The sequence below is a fragment of the Mesoplodon mirus genome (assembly GCF_964341445.2).
Source record: "Mesoplodon mirus genome assembly, chromosome: 8".
NCBI lineage: Eukaryota > Metazoa > Chordata > Mammalia > Artiodactyla > Ziphiidae > Mesoplodon > Mesoplodon mirus.
Window position 1 is genome coordinate 87277955 of NC_138984.1, and position 25659 is coordinate 87303613.

Sequence of the window (25659 nt, forward strand, 5' to 3'; positions counted from 1 at the left end):
CTAATTACTGGTATGATTTTCCTTAATAATATCCACCACTCAGTCCAAGTCCGAATTTCCCCAACTGAATGTCTTTGTAGTTAATCATTCAAACTGGGCTTCCATGAAGGACCATGCCATTGCCTCTGGTTTTTATGTCTTAGGTGTCTTTTAATTTTGAAAAGTCCCTTCCCTCCTTTTTCTTGATCATACCACTCTGTTGCTCAGAACCTTTAATGATGGTCCATTGCCAGCCATAGAAGGTGAAATTCCAAGACTGCTAATGCCTTAGCCCAACTTGCAAGTTCCTGCATGGCCTGAGAGCACCTTTTCAGTATTATTTCTCTACAAATACCCTAATTTCTATCCACTCTGATATGATGATTTGTACAACTGTGTGTTTATCTTATTAAACCTCCTAGAGAGTAAGCTTCTGTTACAACCCTGTATCTCCTCATTAGTCAACTCTAGTCCTTTCAAATGGTCGTTGGATGGATGGATAAATGGATGGATGGACTCAAGACGAATTTCAGAGTGCTGACATTGGGCCACCCTTACTCTTTCTGGCAGATCCGAGAAGTAATGGCAAACATGTTCATTAGTACTCTGCTTGAGAGGACAACCCTCTCTGTCCCCTTGTTTCCTGCCTGAGCTTTTATGTCCAGATACTATCCCAGGTTGGGGGTCAAAGTTTAATTAGGGTATGTTTCCTAATAATCTATTCTTTTCTTACCCCTCCTGCTTACTGCTGCCTATTAGGATGGGCACTCGGTGCTTTTAATGCCAATATTTTAAGTCCTGTGCGGCCCCTTATTAAACACATTAAGTCCTGCTTACTCAGAATTTGGATGTACTATATTTTTGCATTGCAAACCCCCTCACACCGCCCCAGTAGTTCTAAGCTAGGTGCAAGCCACACATAAAAACCATCTGAACTTCTGTCACTTCAGTATAAGGCCGCTTGTTCTCACTGTACTGGGGCCAGTAAGCTCTGCTGGGGCCGGTGACCTTCCAGTATGGCCACCCTTACCATGGCAGAGTAGCAGACCCAAAGGAAGTGCAAAGGACCAGTGCCATCCTGGACCAAGTGCTCATGAAATGTGTGTAAATGAGTGAATGGATGAATGATTAACTTATTTGCTAAGAAAATTGAGACACCCCTGGAAACAGCCATTGCCTGCTTGGACCTGACTTGGAAGCAGCAGCAGTTTGCTTTGCCCAAAATAAAAGTTGTGTGCTAGTAGTCTTTATGTGCGACTTGCCCCCAGGTTCAAATCCCTGGAGCGGTGTCAGGGGGGTTGCCTTGGAAAAATACAACCTGTGCACCTTAAGAGTTGATGTGTTTGTCTAAAATTCTGAGTGTTCTGGTGCCCAAGACAGAGTAATTGCTCTGAGACAGTTGCTCACATGGTGTAAAATAAGCAAGGATGGATTTTTACCTCTAGGAGAGTAAAGCGTATGGTAGAAAAGCAAAATAAGTATGAGATTTTATTATCTGGCACACAGCCCTGCTCCTGATTCATTGATTTATTTATGTTACAGATTTTGGTAGGTGCTGCTATTTTTCTAAGCAGTATTATGTACGTTTTTATGGAAAGACAAATTGAAAACACCAAAATTTTACTTGGTTTGATTCAGCAAGGGATTTCATTGCCATTTTGCAAGTTGATCTTACAGCTCATGCTCTTTCTCTCTCTCTTTCCTCTTCTAGGGATTCCTGACAAGGAGAACGTGAGTAGCTACTCGGTCTCTGCCTAATTTCTAAAAACTGTCATAAGGTAAAAAATAATTGTTGTAACGCTACCATCACAGAGAGCTCTTTATCCACATTCAACAGAGCAGTAAATATTCTTCTAATCTTATTCTGGCATCTTTGGTGAGTCACTTTGAAATATGAAGGGGAGAAGGTTGACTGCTCTGACGTGGTCATCACATGTCCTTGATGTTAACTAGTCTGAAGAAAGGTTATTCTAGGGACAAACAGTATAACTGATAAGTGTTTTCTTTTTCCCATGATGCATACATGGCAGTAGAGCAAACCACTAGTTTAACAGCACATAGAAAATTAGCTGTTTTTCCTTAGTAGGAATACAAAATATGAGATTTCAGGCCAGTTGATTTTATAATTGTATCCAAGTGCATTAGAGTCAATATTTCTCTTTGAAGTTGAAAATAATGAATTGCTCTAATTGGTCAGGGCAAACAGGTAAGAGAGTATGTGCTTTAGGATAAATCTGTCACCAAGAACCAGTGCCAAGTCCTCCTTCTAAGGCTGGTAGTGGTGTAGTGGCATTGTCTTTGCATGCAAATGATAATGATATTAACTGGAATCTAAATTTAGACAACAACATGGAAGGGTTAATACGGAAGTGTGTAAGGATTGATCTGAAGTGGTGCTTGGTGGCTCTCAATTGTGTTGACTTGTCATTGTGTTCCTCAATTGCTGTACCCAAGTGACAGTGTTACAGAACTGTCTCCCTTTTCTGTCCTTTCCCTGCTTTGGGACCGGTGTCTGTGGTAATTTCAGACTGTTTCTGTATTCCTTTTCAGAGGTCTGACTCTAGCTTTCTTTACATCTTCCTGTTTTCATAATGTTGGTTTTAAAGGGCTAGTTGGGAATTCCGGTCCACTGCTATACCACTACACATTTGGGTTCAAGACCTAGCAATGTCACTTCAAATGTCACACCAAATCCTCGTTGACTTGGTTCAGCAAAGGACTTCAGTTCCTAGTTGTGGGACTTTGCGCAAGCCACTTGACTTCTCTAAACATCCTTGCCTCATCTTTAAAATGTGGATGTTGGTTGTGACTACCTTAAGAGGCCATCGTGAATACTGAGTGAGATAATCTGTGGAAAGCATAGAGAGTCATACAATAGAGCTCAGTAAAGGTGAGGACTGTTGCAATAATTATTATTTTATCGTCTTGTGTCATTTTCTAGCTATCTTTTCTCCTCTGAAAAATGCCCTACCCCTTATAAAGTAACTGTCCTTTTACATTTTATGGCTCTCCTTAACCTTGAAGGACATTTGGTCTGGTCCAAAAGCATCTATAGAGACATTTGGTCCATGCCAAAAGGTCCTTGATATTTGTCCTGTCCAAAACCATTTGTCATGGACCAAATATGCTTATGAACTTTTTGGATACAACCAAATTTCAAGGACCTTTTGATGTGGACCAAATGTCCAATGGATGTTTTGGACATGATCAAATGTCTACTAACCCTCCTTAAAATGTCTTTGTTCAGTGAACCTTTGTAATGGTATGTTGCTATTTAAAAAATGTATCTTTGTATGTTGAGTAAAGCTGTAGATGACCAGGTTCATGGAGAGTCTAAAACAATAGGCTTTAGATGCTAAAGTAACCGATCTTGGCACCATTTTGGACATGGATGTCCCAAAGCACGCTGTAACAAATAATACATGGATCGTTAGCCAAATAAAGATGATACAAGGGCCTGGTGCTTCCTCATCAAGGGACTGTCAGTGGTGTGGAGAGCACACACAGAATGGCCAGGCCCCAGGAGGTCTCAAATGTTCTAAGCTTCAGAAGGATACTCTGTCTCTCTTAGGCACCTGGTGACCTTTAGGTTGGACCTCCCCACAGTGGAACGACGGATACAACGTTCTAAGCAGAAAGCCTACCAGCTGTCATGTAGCTCACTTCATGACAAAAGAGGAATTTGAAGTTTGCAGAGAGTCAGATACAATGAATTTAACAGCGTCTTGCCCTCAGAGATTTAGGGGGCTGGCCAGCCTGTCTCCCCAATAACTCATCATAGTATATACTTACTTGTATTTGTTTGGGTCATTCTATGTCAAACTCACTAGCAAGAAGAAGCATACTTTTTCTCTGTCAGCAAGTGGAGTGGATACAATGTCACCACATGCTATTAGGGAAGCTCTCCCATGCCATCAGTCAAAATAAAGCAAATGAGATGAAAGACATTCATGAGTAGAGTTGAAGCTCTAGAAAGATAAAAAGAAGCCTAAGAGCCTTAAAGTGGTGTTAATGATAATTGAATTTTTTCCTTTATAAGAGACAAGTTGGGGACTTCCCTGGTGGTGCAGTGGTTAAGAATCCGCCTGCCAATGCAGGGGACATGGGTTCGAGCCCTGGTCCGGGACGATCCCACATGCTGCGGGGCAGCTGAGCCCATGCGTCACAATTACTGAGCCTGCGCTCTAGAGCCCATGAGCCACAACTACTGAGCCCGTGTGTCACAACTACTGAAGCCCGTGCGCCTAGAGCCCCTGCTCCACACCAAGAGGAGCTACTACAATGAGAAGCCTGCACACCGCAGCAAAGAGTAGCACCCACTCGCCGCAACTAGAGAAAGCCTGAGTGCAGCAATGAAGACCCAACCCAGCCAAAAATAAAGAAGTAAAATAAATAAATATATATTTTTTAAAAAAAGCAAAAACAAGCAATACAGAAATGTCTTACTTTAAAAAAAATAAAGAGAGACAAGTTGTGTTAGGATGATTTCTTTTATCCTTTACCTTCTTTAACTACACGCTGGGCAATATTATATTCCCTTTATGTTCCTCTAAATAGCAATAATATGCCTGTGGACTGAAACAAAAGCACGTAGACTATTGTCTCAGCGTCCAAACAGATTCTTTATGGAAGGAATAAATTCTTTTTGCTAGCTCCTGATTTTGTTAATCACCATGTTTAACTTTTAATCAAATATGCAAACGTCAGTAAATGGTGTTTTTAGCTGCCTTGCCAGCTATATTTTATTTCCAGACCGAGCCTTACCTTTCATAAAAAGAACTTTCTTTTCATAAATTGCACTTCCATAGAAACAAATAGGTTGGGTTAACTTGCTGGATTATTTTGTCTACTACTTATTATAATTCATAGGAACATCATTCAACTTTAGATGACACAGGATACTGGAACCTGTAAAATAATTGATAAAAATGTTAGAAAAATTAACATTGAACCAATAAAGCAAGAAGACCATTTTGTCAGGGTTGCAATTGTTTGGGCTTGTTGGTTTTATAGATTCTTCTCTTTGATCTGTTTAAATTTTTTTTTCTGTCTCCTATAAGTGGCATACCTGACTGAGCATGTTTAACACAGAACATAAAATTCGCAATGAAAAGAACACTTTCTAGTTGAATGTTACGGTTGCCCTTTGACGGAATGAGCTTGTCTATAATATTTTGCTGCGTAGATAGACTTTGTTGCTTATTGTGCTCCATTCTTTTGAGAGGCAACTGCTAAGGAGTTTTGTAGTTTTAGAAGTTTATACGTTTCTTCCTCAGTGTGGAAGGAGCCAGAAAATAGACTCAGGAAGATATCAAAATAATCCCATTGGAAACAAACATCTTGTTTCCAAAGGGGTCATTTGAGGTCTTCATTTTTTAGGCAGTGATAATGTTGACAGTGTGATTAGTAAGTTTCTTGTGAAATACGCAGGATAGGTTCCCAATATAAAGCACTATCAACTCAGAGCCCATAGGTTTCCCAAGCACTGGAAGAACTGATGCTAGATGCTAATAACAAACAAGGCTGGGGGTTTTGTAAAGCTATTTGGTTGGTCTCCTTTTAAGAAGAGTACTTAAATCTTCCCAAACTTTAAAAATATCATAGGTTATTTATATGAAGAATACTTTTTGGAAATTATTATAAAGACATAAGATTTTAAATGGCGAATGGTAAGGACATAGTTTACATGCTTTGTGAAAATTCTCATTAAGGAGAGAGCAATAATAAACAAGTAATTACTAGGGTCAATAGGTTAGCAATTTTAGGGACTATAATAACATTTATCTCTATTGCTGCTCTTTTTCAAGGTTAGAGAAAACAGATTAGAATATTTTCCACCAATTAAATGATGATGTCTTATTTTACCATTGTAGGTTGGCTATGATTCTGGGTCAGATGAAGAAAAGGAAATTGTGTATCCTTATAGAAACTTAAAATATTAAAAAAAAACAAAAACAAAAAAAAACAAACCTAGGGCTTCCCTGGTGGCGTTTGTGCCCCGGTCCGGGAAGATCCCACATGCCGCGGAGCGGCTGGGCCCGTGAGCCATGGCCGCTGAGCCTACATGTCCGGAGCCTGTGCTCTGCAACGGGAGAGGCCACAACAGTGAGAGGCCCGCGTACCGCAAAAAAAAAAAAAACTTAGAAAACCCCATAAAACTCTGTAAAGCCTTTCAACTCCAGCTTTCAAACTGAATTCAAACCAACAGTTTATGGTGGAACACAGTTTTTAAAATCCTACTTTAAAACATGACTGGTAGGCGTCCAGAGCTGATTGGGACATCCTGGCCAGAGTTCACAACTTTACCCCAGCAGCCATTTCCCTCTGGTCTAGGGTGAGAATGTTTTAACCAGCACTGTCACCACACTGAAGCAACACACATGTGACTGGCTGAGGGTACGAAGCTCTACACAGGAGAGCAAACCAACCAAACGCTGAAGGCAGAAAATCCTGAGCTGCTCGTTTTCATTTGAAGGACAAGTTGCTTATCACCCAAGAGAAGATTAGATTTAGCAGTGTTCCTGGCGTTTGTAGTGTGTAAATACTCATTCCTTAGCTGGCCTATTAGAGTGTGTAGCTCAGCAAGCCAAGACTGACTTTGCCCCACCTCCCGGGAAAAACAGGCTGTTAATGTCGAAGGTGCCAAGGACAACTTCAGCTCTTGGTCTCTGAAGAAATGTTTGTTTTTGTGTTTGTGAATTATGCATTTTATGGGGCAAGAGGCCCTTGCTGAATTTCTTTCTGCTTTTTATTCCATCTCTTCCTCTCCTCATATAAAAGCTGGCCTGTGCCATCTCTCTCTAGCTTCTGCAGTGGCATACTGATTGAATTTTTTTCTCTCTCTTTTTAAAAATTTATTGGAGCATAGTTGATTTACAATGCTGTGTTAGTTTCAGGTGTACAGTAAAGTGACTCAGTTATAAATATACATATATTCATTCTTGTTTAGATTCTTATATCGGTTATCACGGAATATTGAGTAGAGTTCCCTGTGCTATACAGTAGGTCCTTGTTGGTTATCTGTCTTATATATAGTAGTGTGTGTACGTTCATCCCAAGCTCCTGATTTATCCCTCCCCGCTACGTTCCCCCTTTGGTAACCTTAAGTTTGTTTTTTATATCTGTAAGTCTGTTTCTGTTTCTGATTGAATTTTTAAGATGATGTGTACTTGACCTTCATCTACATAGTAAATAGTAAGTGCAGGGGGCTTCCCTGGTGGCACAGTGGTTGAGAGTCTGCCTGCTGATGCAGGGGACATGGGTTCGTGCCCTGGTCCAGGAAGATCCCACATGCCGCGGAGCGGCTGGGCCCGTGAGCCATGGCCGCTGAGCCTGCGCGTCCGGAGCCTGTGCTCCGCAGCGGGAGAGGCCGCAGCAGTGAGAGGCCCGCGTACCGCTAAAAAAAAAAAAAAAAAAAAAAGTAAGTGCAGGGAACTCTCTGAACATCTGATCTTCTGTTGTCAATTATGCCATGTGTTTGTTGCCTCTGAATGTTCTTCGGCAGTGTTCACAGGACCTGCAAGCTGTGAGTTTGCTTGATGAAAGGGCACCTATCCGGGTGTATTGGGGTGGCGGCTCGCTAATATATTTTAGAGTTATTTTTATAATATTACAAATTATATTTGGTGACTGATTCAGTGTTCTTATGTCGGTGTCTCTACATTTTTAGGAGGAGAGCCTTTGAGTATTGCTGCCATGCTGATCTAGGGCTGCCGCTGGGTTAACCATATAACCTTGCTGTGAATATGTTCTCAGTGTTTTCTGTAGTCAGAATTTGACTTGGGCAAGATATCACAGAGAACCTGGGTAGTGTTTAATGGTTAAAAATAATAATCATAAAAGAAATGATCTTCCCCAATCTCTCTAGCCAGCAGCCTCTCCCTGCTCTCACTTTAACAAATGCCACGGCCTTGAGGTGAGGCTGGTCACTATTGGCATTCCTGCTGAGAATTAGTTCCACTCTCAGCAGGGCCAGGAACATAATGTCATGTTGATAGTAAGACACTACACTGCTGACTCCAGAGTTATGGGAGAGTACACTGCTGTCTTCAGAAATATTTTGTTCTGTGCTGCAGGCAATTATGTTCATCACCAGTAACTTGGCGCTGCTAGCATGTTATCTTGATTGACTGTGGGAATAAAATATATAGTATCGTTTATGTTTGATGTACTTGAATGTTTATTGTCCTTGTTTTGACAAATTGAAACCAAATTATTTGCAAAATACATCTTAGGTTTAGGAGAGAAAATTGTAGTGTTCTCAGATTGGATAAATTAATCTAGTGATTACATGTCATTTAGGATTTGGATTCTTTTCTAATAATTCGGTGTCAAGACTGCCCTGAGGGCTTCCCTGGTGGCGCAGTGGTTGAGAGTCCGCCTGCCGATGCAGGGGACATGAGTTCATGCCCCGGTGCGGGAAGGTCCCACATGCGGAGCGGCTGGGCCCATGAGCCACGGCCGCTGAGACTGCGCATCCGGAGCCTGTGCTCCGCAGCGGGAGAGGCCACAACGGTGAGAGGCCCGCGTACCTCAAAAAAAAAAAAAAAGAAAGAACAAAAAGACTACCCTGAGTCCATAGATATTAAAATATTCTATAGTTGTTCTCTTTACCTTTAGGTAAAATTACATTATAGATAGATGCACATATACACGCCCATATGTACATATATGGACACATGCAGATGTATATATAAATTTATATTTAACCATTTTCATTCTTTAGAATTTCCAGAAAAGAAAATCATAACACCAACTTCTCATAATATGATCAGGCTTTGTTCAGAATTCTTATTGCCTGTTTTTATAAATGTTCAAGTTCTCTCCAGCTTTGTTTTATTTTCTATTTTCCTTCAGTCAAAGAATGATTCAGAAGTACCCATAGAATGTGCTGTCTAGTTGCTTGAAAACCTTTCATCGAATGCATATGTATTGATGGATCCCAGGCCCCACGTGGAGCCATGAAAATAGTGTAGCACCTTCAGGGAGTTGCAGCCGGGGATGGAAGCAGACGTGTGAACACAAGCCAGCACACTGCAGCGCTGTGGCACGTGTGGTCGGGAGGCCGTGGCGCGACCGCGTGGGCTTAGAGGCTCTGCGGGCTTGAGTTAAGTCCAGCTCTGCCGCTCACTAACCCTGTGAAGGTGGACAAGTTAGTTAACCTTTTACTCCTCTGTTTCCACACCTACAGGGTAAGAGTAACAGCAGTGTGGGAGCAGTGGCACAGTGGTGGAAGCCGAGGGGCCTGCCGGGGGATTAGTGAGATGAGGCAGGCCAAGCGCCAGTGCCGGGACCCCTACGTACCCTCAGGAGGCACATGGGGCCGTGTGGTTCTCAGGAGAAGGGGAGGGGCTCAGAGCAGGCCTCCCGGAAGAGGAGGTAACGCCTCCGTGCGCTCTTGATGGAACATAGATGTTACCCAGGTGGAAGGGAAAGGAGAAGGTTGCATGAACAAAGGAACAGGGTACCAGAGCTTTTCAAAACCTTTCAGAATCAAAAACTTTTCATTATTTTGGACTCTACGTGCTAGGAGCCCTTGCAAAGTTGTCAAAATCTGACTTCTAAGCATCAGGCATTTCAGGGTTCCAACAAAACACCATTTTTTAAAAATATATAAGTAAAGGTTGATCTGTTTTGAATGCAGATGGGGAATTAGTTTGAATTTCCCCCTATTTGTACATCCCAATATCATGCCTTCCTTTTAAGAATGACAGATCTAGAGCTGATGCCTTTGAAGCCTATTGTTCACTCTGATCTCCAGCTCCTTTTCTGCTATAATTGCCCAGTCAGTGCTCTCTGATTTCTGTGGTTCTCCTTTGTTTTTTTCCCCCTTCTCTTGAATGAATCACTCTGCAAAGCTTTCTATTGAATTTTGACCTCTTTTTCCTTTTCCATTTGTCAAGGTTATTTTAAATTTCATTCCAGTTTTCCTAAGTGCCAGCCACCCCACCCAATTGCGTATCATTGTCAAATTTAATAAGAATGCTTTTGATTCCATAGTCAAGGCTTTAATCAACATGTTAAATCTAGCAGTATTCAGCAGAGGACCTAACCTTGTGGAATTTAATCTGGTTTCTGCTCATTTATTTGCATACATGATAAAATTATCCCATCCGGACATGAAAAAGAAACTTAGGAAAACATACTATGAAAATACCCCGTAAAACAGGTGCTAAGCCATTAAATTCACTTCCATCCGACTTTCATTTGTAATTTGACAGAAAAGGAAGATGAGAATTTTATTTCTGTCTCAGAATATGCTAATATGACTGGATTCAATACATATTCATTGTTACAGTCTGTGTCTCCAGAGGTGCATCAGCTTCTGTCCCTGACAGTTAATAGCCAGCAACACTGAACAAGTCTTAGCACTCTGACCCTCAGTTTCCTCATGATAAAATGGTGATTTCACCAATGAACCACAGCGAAAGGATTGTTGGGAGGTCAAATAAGGTAAAGCAGGGGGGAAATTCCCAAACTTTACACTGCTCCCAAACATAAAACACTACATTAAGCTTCTCTGGAGCTTCATTCCAAAGGAGATCACACCCTTGTTGGTAACCTCAGTCCAGGGATATTATCCTAGACTGGGGATCTCTGAGGCTATCCAGTAGGTTCTGGTTTAGGAGGAGATTGGGTCTGGGAAGCCTTATAAAAGCTTGCATCCTATTAGGACTTGGTCCAGTGCTCAATTCTGGGAAGACGGCAAGATGCCAAATGAAAAGTCGTTCATCTTAATGTCCTTGTAACTTAGCTCAGCTAAGAGAATGAACAATCCCCAAGTCACACCAAGCACTGATTTGGTGCTGTAATTTGATAGCCCAATCCCAAACAGTGAGGAAACCACACCCAAAGTTGACTACAAAGACGGATGGGGTAGAGAGTAAGAGCTGTAAGAGAGTAGAGAAGATAAGCTGGAGAAGGCGCCTTGCTCATTTGGGGGCCCAGCAGAGAATCATGGATGTCATCATGGCAGTCCACCCTGCACCTTCTAGTTTTAGGGTATGTGAGCTTTTTTAATATTATGTTAAATTCTTCTATTTAAATTTTCAAAGCATTGCAGTATACAGCTACCTAGTAAAGGAATTTGTAAAATATTGCAAAAATGGCTTTGTCATTCAACAAGATATTCTTTTGACTGAAACAGGTAATGGTCCCTTCCCCTACACACACCCGTCCCCTGCTCCCCCAGGTTTATATTTTATGTTTTCTTTTTGGTGTCTGGTATGTTTAGAAAAACACTTGGGCTCCCTCTGGTGGCCGTTCCAGTGTTTCTACATGTCTAACCTTACAGCTGAAGTTTTAGTTACATGGCGCAAAATGTTTGGATGAAAGTGGAAATATTAATAGTAAATTTTATTTTCTTTTGTAAGATGACTGGTACTTGGGAAACTCTGAATTAGCCAAAATATCCAGCTCATTTATTCATTCATTCATTCATTCATCCATTCATATATCTTCCAATCTAGTATATTGTTGATAATTTCACTTTACTAAAGGAAGGGGCATCTGATCTGCAAGTCCATAGAAAGATATTGAGTCCCAATCCTGTAAGTCAAACATATTTCCCCAAGAAGTGATTCTATTAACTAGCAAGGTTTTATAGAATGCTTACTGTGTATTAGCCCAGAGTTGGGCATTATGGGAAATATTTTGTTACTCATCATTTAAAAAATATATGAATAAGCTCTTCTGTAACAGTTGACAATGTTATATTATTCCTTTTTCTCCTTTAAACTATATTCCCATTCTATTTACCACATAGAATTTTATCCTATTGTAATGAATCTTTGTCCAAGCCTGATTACTTTTAAATTATGACAATGTATTAGTCAATATACAGATTTAGCTACAGTAACAAAGACCCAAACATAAGTGTCTTAAATAAAACAGAAGATAATCTTCCTTCGTGTTTAGTGTCCAAATGTGAGCTGCCCAGGGTTAATGTGGCACCTCCAAGTTGTAATGTATTTTTATGATTGAAAGTCTCTTATTGATCACACTCGTATACTTTCATGTATCAAAAATAAGTATATATTTAAATCTTAATGTTTTAAAATTTCTAATGACCATAAGTTTCCTTTAAAATTTTTCTTCTGAATTGAATGATAGTTAGTAGTAGTATACAATTGTCAAAACAAAATAAATATTTTATATATATTTAGAAATAATTATTAAATAATAAATTATAACTGTAAAGGCATCATTGAATGACTTGGGTGCTTTTTAAAAATGAATTTGTTATCTATAGGCAGCAGGGGGTTAACATCAATTCTCCACCTCTTGGTTTTTAGATATGTAAGCACTGGAAAAGCTTGTTCACATAAATAAGCAGATGAGAATGGAAATAGTTTTACATAGCAATGTCACTAAACTCTGACTCCTGAGCAGCTAATGTGGTGCCTCATGGAGAGAGAGAGATATTGTAGTCACATTGGAGGCTGTGGAAAGTGTTACATTCTGGGTGGATTTTGAAAATGGAGTCATGGGATCTTCTGATGAATTAAATATGAGGTGAGAGAGAAGGAGAGAAGTCAAGGATGACTTAAGGGTTCTTGGCCCAATCATGCAGAAGGATGCAGCTCCAACAGCTAAGAAAGGGAAGACTGAGGATGAAGTGAATTTGGACACCTAGTTTGAAGGTCGTTATACTAGACAGTATCCAGGAATGAGGTATGAGTAGGCTTTTGTACTGTACCCCTGTCCGGTCAATAGTTAATGATAATAAACATTAGATTAGAGAGTGGTAATGAGATTTGATTTTAGGTATTTATACTGAATAGTATATACCTGGGGCATGAATAAAATTAGAATGTTTCTGAAAGAATTAAATATAAGACAAAAATAAGCAAGAATTTTATTAGGTTTGGCTCCCCCCTTCTGTTATATTTTGTAGATTTTAAGAGAATTTATGTTTGTGAGCAAATTCTGTGTATAACTGCAGGTATCACCTTTCGAATAAAAGGTTAATGAAAAGTTGATTTATAGAATATTTCAAGTAGAAATAGTAAATGAATCAAGCTAACAAAGTGTGACTTAATAGACATCCTCAGGGACCTAGGATGAATAGCTAGAAGCATATTATTTGTAACTTAGCCCAAAAATTATTTCTATATGATTTAAATGGCTATGACCTGTTTGAAACAATGTTTTCTCAATTAGCTTAGTCATTCTCTTTATAGTTTCTTATGCTACTAAATGGGTTAATCACCCCCTTTTTCTTAAATAAATTAGTTTTTCCAGCCTAGCCACAAATTTCCAATTACATTTGAAGGAGTGAAGTAATTCCATAATAGGGGGAAAAATGATTATATTTGATTCTTTTAAAATCAACTGACATGTATTAAGTGCCCACTATGTGCCATGCAGATACAAACTTTGGTTCTGGAGCTACAAAGTCCAATAAAATGAATTCTTGACTTCAAAGAGCAAACAGCCTACCAGCTTAAACAGCCTAGGACAGAGACTGGTTAAACGGATAATTATATCAGAGTGTGGTACCGAGAGAGACTGGAGTTAAGTGCCAAAATACCTCACACGTTGTAAGAGCCGCGTCACTTGAACCCAAAGGATTTCTGAAAAAAGAAAGTTTCATTATTCACCACCCCTGATGTTTTCCTGATTCAAAATAATGCAGTTACTAAGTTACTATATAACTCCAAACTATGGAGGATACAGGTGGCAGAAACCCGTTTTAAGCCAGTTCAAAGGCAAAGTCCACAGGAAGAGCAGGTGTGGAGCTGGCCTTGGGCTAATAGAGGCCAAGGGCTCTACTTCCACCTCTCCCCAAGCCTGGAAACATGGTCACCAACTATTCCTGGTTTTTCCCTAGCAGCCACTGTTAGAAAACCTTGGGGAAGGACACGGACTGATCTAGTGTAGGTCCTGTGGTCCCTCTACCCCAATTCTGAGTCAGTGTGGGTGAGATACCACTGTGGGCTCAGCTCTGACAGTGGGGAGGTCTGGCCCTGGAAGAAGGCAGGACAGGAAACAGTAGCTGTTCACTATTCCTCCCCAGTGACGCACATTCAGCCGAATTCTAAAATATCAGTCTCCTTCCTCTGGTGTACTCAGATAACGGCATAATGCAATCAATACCACATTTGGGGGTTAGTCTTCTTCCCTTGTTTATGAAGAAATAGAACAGAAGCAGTTAGGAGAATAATGTTGACATCACGTTTTGCAACAGCTTTGATTGCACTAAGCATTGTGCTTTAAAAACTACATGCATTCCATTCAATCAGAGTCATAATTTCTTTTTCACTGTCTTCTTAACATGTATGATGTGGAAATTAACAAGGTTTGATCTTGTTAAATCTTGAGATACTTAGATGTGGGTTCTGAACCAGTAGATGATAGCAGCAAGCCTATGTGTCCTAGGATATTACAGGAATTCTTCTTTTTTATCTATTTGGTTTAAAGTCTGTGAGCCAAATTTACATTCAGATGAGTCATTGAAGCTTATATTGTGTGCCTAAAGGGAAATGTTTATGCCAAGAGTCTAAGTTGAAGTCCAGCAAGACAGTGGATTTTTAAAATCATGGTTATCTTTCCCTGATAATAAATGTAATACTACTTCTGTTGAATATTTGGAAACGTAAAACTGTTTTTTAATATCTCCTAAAATGCCACCACCCAGAGCCCTGAGTGTTTCTATATTTAATACATAGAAACAAATTTTAGTTTACACTGTATATATAGTTTCATATCCTACCTTTTTCAGTGAAGTTTTTTAAAGGACTTTAATATTGTCCCAACCATATTGGAGAATGAATTTCCTCTGCAATAATTTTTTTTAAACATCTATCTGTATCTTTTAAAGTTAGTTTTCATTTCATCCCCTTCCCATTTTGGAATTATTTTTGGTTACATTGCTGTTGTTCTTCCTTCATTTCTGATGTTCTAAGTTTCTGACTGGTATCATTTCCTCTCTGACTGAAGAACTTCCTCTAGAAATTCTCGTAAAACAGGTCTGCTGGCTACAAATTCACCAACGTTTTTCTTCACTTGAGAATGTCTTTCTTTTACCTTCATTCCTAAAGGATATTTTAAAGGATAGAGAATTATGAATTGACAATTTTTTATCTTTTAGCATTTTTATGAGCCAATATTGGTACATTATTAGTAATGAAAGTCTATTGTTTATTCAGACTTCCTTTGTTTTTACATAGTATCCTTTTTCTGTTCCTGCACCCCTTCCAGGATATCACTTCATATTTAGTGGTCCTGTCTCCTTAGACTCCTTTGGTTGTTCCAGTTTCTCAGACTTTCCTTGTTGTTGATGAACTGGCAAATTTGAGGGATACTGGTCAGGTATTTAGGAGAATGTTCCTCACTTGTGATTTGTCTGATATTTTTTCAAGATCAGACTCAGATTATAGGTTTTCTGGGAAAGACAACAGATGTACCATTTTCATCACACAATATCAAGAATATATACTGTCAAGGTGATTTACCATTGTTAACATTGACTTTGATTATTTGGTTAAGGTAGTATTTTCCAAGTTTCTCTACTGTAAAGCCATCCCCTTTCCAGACTGAACTCTTTGAGAGGAAGTCACTGTGCACAGCCCACACTTGAGAAGGGAGTTATCTCTACCTCCTTGATAGCAGATATCTACATAAATCATTTGAAATTCTTCTCATGGGAGACTGTCTCTTCTACCACATTTATTTATTTATTTATTCATTCATTCATTCAACCACTTTTCATATCAGCATAGACTCATAGGTATTTATTTTATATTTTGGGTTATAACCCAATATTACTATGTTTATTTTCTTAGTCAAATTGTTCCAGCATTGGCCACTGGTAGCTCTTTAAGTTGGCTCCTGTATTTCTTTGACATATTCCATAATTGTATTTTGGTTTATATTTTTGGACATTTTTTGACACAACTTGATGCTTGTATATTCCCTGTCCCCATCTTAGCAGTAGCCGTTTTGTCAAGGATCCTTGGTTCCTTTTATTGAAGATCTTGGAATTAGAAACCAAGATCTGGGTGGTATGTGTGCTTGTTACTACTGGGATGTCATTGCTTCTAAGCCCTCTCAGCTAAAAGAGCAAGGAAGTATATGTGGGTATACTAATTCGTGCATAATGCATATCTATAAATACATATATATACACACACCTATCTGTGTCTATATTTAGCCAAGTATGAGTTCATACCGATTTCTCTAACTGTAATCCATTACCAAATGGATCATTCTAGCCTTTTCTTCTTGCTTGTTTGAAACTTCTCACTCTAACATTGACAAATTTGACTTGTACCATCTGTCATCTATTTAATTGTCTAATTCCAGCATATATGTGTAGTGGTTTTGATTACCTGTACCCCTATGAGAAACAAACTATCAATTAGAATGGAGTGCTTATGTAGAGTGTTTTGCCTTTAGTCTTACAGACTGCTCATTTCTAAAACTATCTAAGTCAGCACCTTCCCTACCTCCCTCACCCTACTCCCTTCAGGGAGGTTATTTCGTACATTTGTAATACAGTCAAATTCTTTTGTCACAGTCTGCATTCCATCCTGGGATCCCTAACCTCCTACATCATAGTTTTAATCTTCATATATTAACTTTCACTCCCGCTGCTAAGTTCTATGCATTTTGACAAATACATAATATCATGTATCCACCTTTACAGTATCACAGAACAGTTTCACTGTCCTAAAAATGTGTCTGTGTTTCACCTATCCATCCTTATCTGAAGCCCTGGCAACCGCTGATTTGTTTATTCTCTCTATAATTCTGCCTTTTTCAGAGAGTCAAATAAATAGCATGTTATAGTATGTAGATTGGCTTCTTTCACTTGGAAGTGTACATTTAAGATTCAGTGTTTTGCATGGCTTGAGCGTTTGTTTTATCACTGAATAGCATTCCATTGTATAGACGTACCACAGTTTGTTTATTCTCCTATTGAAGGACATCTTCGTTGCTTCCATTTCTTGGCAGTTATAAATAAAACTGTTATAAACATTTGTGAGCAGATTTTGTGTGAACATAAATTTTCAAATCAGTTGGGTAAATACTTAGGAGTGCAATTGCTGGATTGTACTGTCAGACTATATTTAGCTTTGTAAGAAACTGCCAAACTGTCTTCCAAAGTAGCTATACCATTTTGCATCCCCACTGACAATGAGTGATAGTTACTTTGTTCTGCATCTTCACCAGCAATTGGTATTGTCTGTTTTCTGTATTTTAGCCATTCTAATATAGGAACGTAGTGGTATCTCATTCATGTTTTGATTTTCATTTTCCTACTGACAAATGATGTTGAGCAACTCTTCATATGCTGTTTGCCATTTATATATCATCTTTGTTGAGACACCTGTTAAGATCTTTTGCCTATTTTATTTTTTCAAGCTCTTTTAATTGAAGTATAGTTAATTTATAATGTGTTAGTTTCAAGTGTACAGTAAAGTAATTCAGTTAGTTATATATGTATGTATCTGTATGTACATATGTACACATATATTCTTTTCCATTATAGGTTATTACAAGTTATTGAATATAGTTCCCTGTGCTATACAATAGGTCCTTGTTGTTTATATATTAAATATATAGTAGTTTGTATCTGTTAATCCCTAACTCCTGACTTATCCCATCCCCCTTCCCTTTTGGTAATCACAGGATTGTTTTCTATGTCTGAGAGTCTGTTTCTGTTTTGTAGATAAGGTCATTTGTATCCTTTTTTAGATTCCACAAATAAGTGATATCATATGATATTTGTCTTTGTATGACTTACTTCACTTAGTATGATAATCTCTAGGTCCATCCATGTTGTTGCAAATGATATTATTTCATTCAATTTTATGGCTGAGCAATATTCCATTTTATATAGGTACCACATCTGCTTTATCCATTCATCTGTTGATGGACATTTAGGTTGCTTCCATGTCTTGGCTATTGTAAATAGTGCTGCTATGAACATAGGGGTGCATATATCTTTTCTAATTAGAGTTTTCGTCTTTTCCACATACCTGCCCAAGAGTGGGATTGCTGGATCATATGGTAGCTCTATTTTTAGCTTTTTAAGGAACCTCCATAGTGGCAGCAGCAATTTACATTCCCACCAATAGCGTAGGAGGGTTCCCTTTTCTCCACACCCTCTCAGCATTTATTATTTGTAGACTTCTTGATTGTTGCCGTTCTGACCAGTGTGAGGTGATACCTTATTGTAGTTTTTGATTTACATTTCTCTAATAATGAGCGATGATGAGCATCTTTTCATGTGCCTCTTGTCCACCTGTATGCCTTGTTTGGAAAAATGTCTATTTAGGTCTTCTGCCCATTTTTTGATTGGGTTATTTGTTTTTTGGTATTGAGTTGTTTGAGCTGTTTGTGTATTTTGGAAATTAAGCCCTTCTTGGTTGCATTGTTAGCAAATATTTTCTCCCAGTCCATAGGTTGTCTTCGTTTTGTTTACAATTTCCTTTGCTGTGCAAAAGCTTATAAGTTTGATTAGGTCCTCTTTGTTTATTTTTGCTTTTATTTCTTTTGCTTTGGGAGACTGACCTAAGAAAACATTGCTACAATTTATGTCAGAGAAAGTTTTGCCTATGTTCTCTTCTAGGAGTTTTATGGTGTCTTGTCTTATATTTAAGTTTTTAAGCCATTTTGAGTTTATTTTTGTGTATGGTATGAGGGAGTGTTCTAACTTCATTGATTTACATGTGGCTGTCCAGCTTTCCCAACACCACTTGCTGAAGAGACTGTCTTTTCTCCATTGTATATTCTTGCCTTCTTTGTCAAAGGTTAATTGACCGTGGGTGTGTGGGTTTATTTCTATGCCCTGTATTCTATTCCATTGATCCATATGTCTGTTTTTGTGCCAATACCATGCTGTTTTCATTACTGTAGTTTTGTAGTATTATCTGAAGTCTGGGAGGGTTATGTCTCCAGCTTGGTTCTTTTTCCTCAGGATTGCTTTGGCAATTCTGGGTCTTTTGTGGTTTCATATAAATTTTAGGATTATTTGTTCTAGTTCCGTGAAAAATTCCAGGGGTAATTTGATAGGGATTGCATTAAATCTGTAGATTGCTTTGGGTAGTATGGCCATTTTAACAATATTAATTCTTCCACCCAAGAGCATGGAATATCTTTCCATTTCCTTGAATCATCTTCAATTTCCTTTATCAGTGTTTTATAGTTTTCAGCATATAATTCTTTCACCTCCTTGGTCAGGTTTATTCCTAGGTATTTTTTTGTTGCTGTGATTTTTTTTTTAATTTTTGAATTTTATTTTATTTATTTTTTTATACAGCAGGTTCTTATTAGTTATCTATTTTATACATATTAGTGTATACATATCAATCCCAATCTCCCAATTCATCACACCACCACCACCACCACCCTGCCACTTTCCCCTCTTGGTGTCCATATGTTTGTTCTCTACATCTGTTTGACGTGATTTTAAAAGGGATTTTTTTTTTACTTTCTGATATTTCATTATTAGTGTAAAGAAATGCAACTGATTTCTGTATGTTAATCTTCTATCCTGCTACCTTGCTGAATTCATTTATCACTTCTAACAGTTTTTGTGTGGAGTTTTTAGGGTTTTCTATATAGAGTATCAAATATCCCCCAATTCTGATATATCATCACTTATTTTTAACCATTTGTATAGTGTTACATATTTTGGTTGTTTCTAACTTCTCTATTCTTTAGTTTTATTTTCTTTACAATAAAGAAGAAAAGTGTCCACCTCATGAAGTTATCGTAGAAAGTAAATAATCCATGGAAAGTTCTTATTGCCTTGTCTGACAAAAATAAGCACTTGACAAAATGCTTTTTTGGTTATAAGTATTATTGAGGCTTATGAAAAATAAAGGATTAGGAGAGCTAGGGTAGAACCTGTGTTTACGGGCAGAGATTTCTCTTTATACACCTGTGGAAGCTGTATTATGGAAATATACCAGAGGAGTAAACAGACAAGGAGGCTGGAACCAGACTACTTGAGTTCAGGTGCTGGCTCTGCCACATCCTAGTTATGTGGCCTTGAGCAATTTACTTAACCTAAGACTCAGGTTCATCATCTAAAAAATGGGTTGATAACAATAGCACCTACCTCCTAATTTTGTTGTGAGGATTAAATTAGAACATGCATATAAAGTTTTCACAGCATGGTACCTGGCACACAGTGTGCATTCGACAAATGTTTTATTCTTTTGATCATAAACAAGTTAATTTGCCTCATTTATATCTCTAATATATTTTTTAATTCTGTTAGCCCAAACTCATAACCACCATCTTCTTTCTCTCTAACATCAAGATTTAAGGACCACATTCACATTTTGTGCTAAAGAAGATAGTATTTTTGCTACTTTCCTTTTTCCAACTGGTCCCTCCTTTTTTTTAGCCTTCGTTATTTCGACAGTTCAATTTAAGTACGCTATGCCAGCTGCTGTGGTCAGCGGGGCACCAGGGGGAATAAAACAAACATGGCCCCCCCGTTAGACCTTATAGTCTGGTAAAAATGTCAGATAGTAAACAAATAATTACAACTGTACCATGTGCTACTAAAGGAAGTGCAGGATGCCCTAAAGCGGCACTGGCCCATAGACATATGAGTCACATATGTAATTCTAAAATGTTCTACATTTTAAAAAGTAAAAAGAGAAAGGTAAGATTAATTTTAATAATTTATTTAGCCCAATAAATCTAAAATATTCCCATTTCAACATATTACCAATATAATACATTATTACCTATATATATATATTTTTAATATTCTATTTTTTTAAACCCCACATTTGTTTATTTATTTATTTTTGGTTGTGTTGGGTCTTCGTTTCTGTGTGAGGGCTTTCTCTAGTTGTGGCAAGCGGGGGCCACTCTTCATCGCGGTGCGCGGGCCTCTCACTATCACAGCCTCTCTTGTTGCGGAGCACAGGCTCCAGACACGCAGGCTCAGTAGTTGTGGCTCGTGGGCCTAGTTGCTCTGTGGCATGTGGGATCTTCCCAGACCAGGGCTCGACCCCGTGTCCCCTGCATTAGCAGGCAGATTCTCAACCATTGCACCACCAGGGAAGCCCTACCAATATATTTTACATTTTTTATTCTTGTACTTCATCTTCAGACTCCAGCATGTCTTTCCCACATCTCAATTCACACTAGCCACATTTCAAGTGCTCCATGGTCACATCTGGCTGGTGGCTACCATATTGGACATTGCAGCTCTAGCAGAATATGATAGAGCCTGGTACATTTTGCTGAGACTTGAAGGATGAGGACGTCAGGAAAAGGGAGAGGAATACATGTTATAAGCAGAGGGAACAGATTGGGCAAAACCTGTAAAACAAAAAAGTTTGGCATATTTGAGGGACTGGAAAACATTCTGAGGAAAAAGAAGGAGAATGGAAAATGAGGCTGGAGAGGTAGGCAGGGGTGAAATTATGAAGAGCCTTTTGAATAGTGTTAAGAAGTTTGGATTTGTTCCAAGGAGAATGGGAAACCATTGAAGGATTTTAAATTGAAAAACAGCATGATCAGATTGGCTCTTTTTAAAAATGAGCCTTACTCCAGAGGAAAGGACAAAGACATTATCCAGAAGGCAGAATGGCTTTGGGGTTAACTAGAGGATTCAGGTACCAAAGCTGCCACCTGCCAGCCATGTGACCCAAGATAGGAGACTTAACCTTCTGTGGTCTCAGTTTCCTCATCCGTGAAATGGGAATAATACAAGTACCTCATCAAAGGGTTGTTGTGAGTGTTCAGTAAGATAAACCATGTGAACCACTTAGCATATAGCACTTAATAAATACTTGTTCTTATCCTCTCCTGAGACCAGAATAGTCCCTTATAGGATGAATTCGCAAACCTTCCTTCTTCCTCTTCTTTTCTGGAATCCTATCCTGAAGCACCTTAAACATATGAGATGAGGAAAGAAGGGAACGACTTTCCCTACCCGACAACCCAAATCAGACAGGAAAACCACTTTCACTATCTTGTCCTTCACTCCAGTTTGTGTGTGCTTTTATACCCTGAGAACAGTTTTTATATGAACTATGTAGTCTTAGAGTTTTCTCTGTATCTTCATAAAGAGTCCCACATGTTCCTTCTTTAAAGATACGATAAGATCACCGAGGTGTAAACTCCTAATGATAGAATAAGTCAGAAAAAGCAATGATGTTACCAACTGATAACAGACCATTTATTTATGGTGTTTTCAGGTGTAGTGAATCATCCGGGGCATGTTACTTGCAAAGCTTTGAAATAAGATATTTTAATACAAAGATTAAATCGCATGGAGAAGTGTTTCCCTCACTTCTAGCCAAAACATGAACATCTGAAGCTGTCTCCTTCACCTTCCTCCCCATTCGTGGTACTACACCCTCATCTGCATTCTGGAGAGAACCCCACTGTGTAAAAAGAATGAAATTTTTGGTTCTCAAAATTTTTCAGGTTTTAAGCAGTAAGACACTAACATATTAAAAGTTTACTCTTTATTTGGAAAGGAGGTTTACTTTAAAATGCAGCCTGTCGTTTCTTTAATTTTTAAGCTGCACAAAACAGAGATTTGTAGTGTTTCCAATGCCAGATAGAGGTAGAGACAAGAAAATAGGTAAGCAGTGGAGTGTTGTTATCTTGCGTGAGTGACCAGAGAGGGGTGTAGCACCACTACCTCAGATAGTGACTACCTTCCTACACTTAGGCTGTTTCTGTTTCTGTTTCGTGGTTGCAAACCCAACCCTTCCAGAAGCTGGAGCCTCATGTAGTTGAAACAGATGGGAACAAGATACTTGGTACTTTCTCTGAAAACAGCCTGTTAATCACCAAATCTTATAATGATTCACCCCAGTCTGGCTGAACGCTTTAATCAAGGGGCTGTTGGAGCTTTGTGATATGCAGCCGAACGTTTCTCCTTTCTTGAGGAGATACTGTGAAAATCTGTCTTGAGTGTGAGCTAGAATCCTCATCTTATTTCTCCCCAAAAATTATGTCCACAGTTTTAAGTTTCTAGTCAATAAAAGAACACAATAACATTTGATTCCTTCTCATTGTACTTGCAGATGTTTCAGGTATTTCTAAAGCCTTTCAAATTACTTTGAATAAAAAACCACGACCCAGAGGTAGAAATGCCACGTTTCTAAAGTATGCTTAAGCCTCCATCAGCTTATTATACCTCCAATAATAGTAAGGCATTAAAATTTGGTTTTTTTTCTTCTTAGACACACTCTAGAAAATTAGAAAAATACAGAAAGGGGAAGAAAGAAAGATATAAGTGCAATCAAATTTTAGAAGTTTAATATATCACACTACTTATTTCTTTGGCCTTTTAAGATATGCATTTTTCATATCTAATTGAAAACATCATCTGCATCAGAGCAACTTGGTTTAAAAAAAAAAACAGATGGCTGGGTTTGGGGAACCTGGTTTATGAGCCAGATGTGAAATGAGTTTGATGTCTAATGTAGTATGCTACTTTTCTGCCTTGTTTTCATATTTTATATGATATGCCTTTTAGGCCTTTGATTATTTTTGTTTTGATGAGCTTTGTAAATGCTTAATTCTTGAGAACATTAATAGGTTTTTGCTATTATAGGAATTTTGCATAACATAGACCCGCTATATTGCTGTTGTCAGGTTCCTGAGTCCCTAAAGAGTATCAAAATCATTTGAATGCTCTTGTCCTATATTGGTACTAAGATTGTATTTATTGTAGCTTTAGCCTACTACGTTGTTTGAGGCAGAAAAAATATATCTTTTAAAATTTCTAGACAAATACACCTACATGCAGAAGACCTACAAAAGTCAACTGAGTGCATGATTTCCATTTCAAAGTGTAAGATAAAGAACTCTTTTTCTCATGGTAATTATCTTACTTTTCCCAACTGGGAGTTACTATGTTATTAAAATTATGGCTTAGGGCATTTGGCAAAGCATGCATTTTAAACTTAGGAAAATGTATTTGTTTTCCTGTTGGAAATTTTTCTCTTAATTGATTAATTTGTTCCACATTAATATTTATTATTCTTAGTACAAAAGCCAATGGCTCTATTCAAGAGGCCAATGATAGACCATTTTTCTAAGAGTTTATCCAGAAGTTTATCCAGAAATGTCCTATCCAAAGTAACCTTCAGACCTACAAAAACAAACCCAAAACAATTAAGAAAATGGTCATAGGAACATACATATCGATAATTACCTTAAACGTGAATGGATTAAATGTTCCAACCAAAAGACACAGGCTTGCTGAATGGATACAGAAACAAGACCCATATATATGCTGTCTACAAGACACCCACTTCAGACCTAGGGACACATACAGACTGAAAGTGGGATGGAAAAAGATATTCCATACAAATGGAAATCAAAAGAAAGCTGGAGTAGCAATACTCATATCAGATAAAATAGACTTTAAAATAAAGAATGTTACAAGAGACAAGGAAGGACACTACATAACGATCAAGGGATCGATCCAAGAAGAAGATATAACAATTATATATGCACCCAACATAGGAGCACCTCAATACATAAGGCAACTGCTAACAGCTATAAAAGAGGAAATTGACAGTAACACAATAATAGTGGGGGACTTCAACACCTCACTTACACCAATGGAGAGATCATCCAAAATGAAAATAAATAAGGAAACAGAAGCTTTAAATGACACAATAGACCAGATAGATTTAATTGATATTTATAGGACATTCCATCCAAAAACAGTAGATTACACTTTCTTCTCAAGTGCTCACGGAACATTCTCCAGGATAGATCACATCTTAGGTCACAAATGAAGCCTCAGTAAATTTAAGAAAATTGAAATCAAATCAAGCATCTTTTCTGACCACAACACTATGAGATTAGAAATGAATTACAGGGGGAAAAAAACGTAAAACATACAAACATATGGAGGCTAAACAATACATTACTAAATAACCAAGAGATCACTGAAGAAATCAAAGAGGAAATCAAAAAATACCTAGAGACAAATGACAATGAAAACACAATGATCCAAAACTTATGGGATGCAGCAAAAGCAGTTCTAAGAGGGAAGTTTATAGCTATATAAGCCTACCTCAAGAAACAAGAAAAATCTCAAATAAACAATCTAACCTTACACCTGAAGAAACTAGAGAAAGAAGAACAAACAAAACCCCAAAGTTAGCAGAAGGAAAGAAATCATAAAGATCAGAGCAGAAATAAATGAAAAAGAAAGAAGGAAACGATAGCAAAGATCAATAAAATGAAAACCTGGTTTTTGAGAAGATAAACAAAATTGATAAACCATTAGCCAGACTCATCAAGAAAAAGAGAGAGAGGACTCAAATCAATAAAATTAGAAATGAAAAAGGAGAAGTTACAACAGACACCATAGAAATACAAAGCATCCTTAGAGACTACTGCAAGCAACTCTATGCCAATAAAATGGTCAACCTGGAGGAAATGGACAAATTCTTAGAAAGTTATAACCTCCCAAGACTGAACCAGGAAGAAATAGAAAATATGAACAGACCAATCATGAGTAATGAAATTGAAACAGTGATTAAAAATCTTCCAACAAACAAAAGTCCAGGACCAGTTGGCTTCCCAGGTAAATTCTATCAAACATTTAGAGAAGAGCTAACACCCATCCTTCTCAAACTCTTCCAAAAAATTGTAGAGGAAGGAACACTCCCAAACTCATTCTATGAGGCCACCATCACGCTGATACCAAAACCAGACAAAGATACT

At 38.2% G+C, this 25659-nt stretch overlaps 1 protein-coding gene across 1 annotated transcript in view; it reads left to right on the forward strand.

Annotated features, from left to right (window-relative positions):
• The window catches only part of RAPGEF4 (Rap guanine nucleotide exchange factor 4), a gene marked incomplete at its 5' end in the record, with an annotated part of 310415 nt that overhangs the window by 177329 nt on the left and 107427 nt on the right, over positions 1–25659 (forward strand). Inside the window, 2 exon segments of the mRNA XM_082631169.1 lie at positions 1691–1725; positions 1728–1757. Of these exon segments, the coding sequence (XP_082487295.1) occupies positions 1691–1725; positions 1728–1757 (65 nt within the window).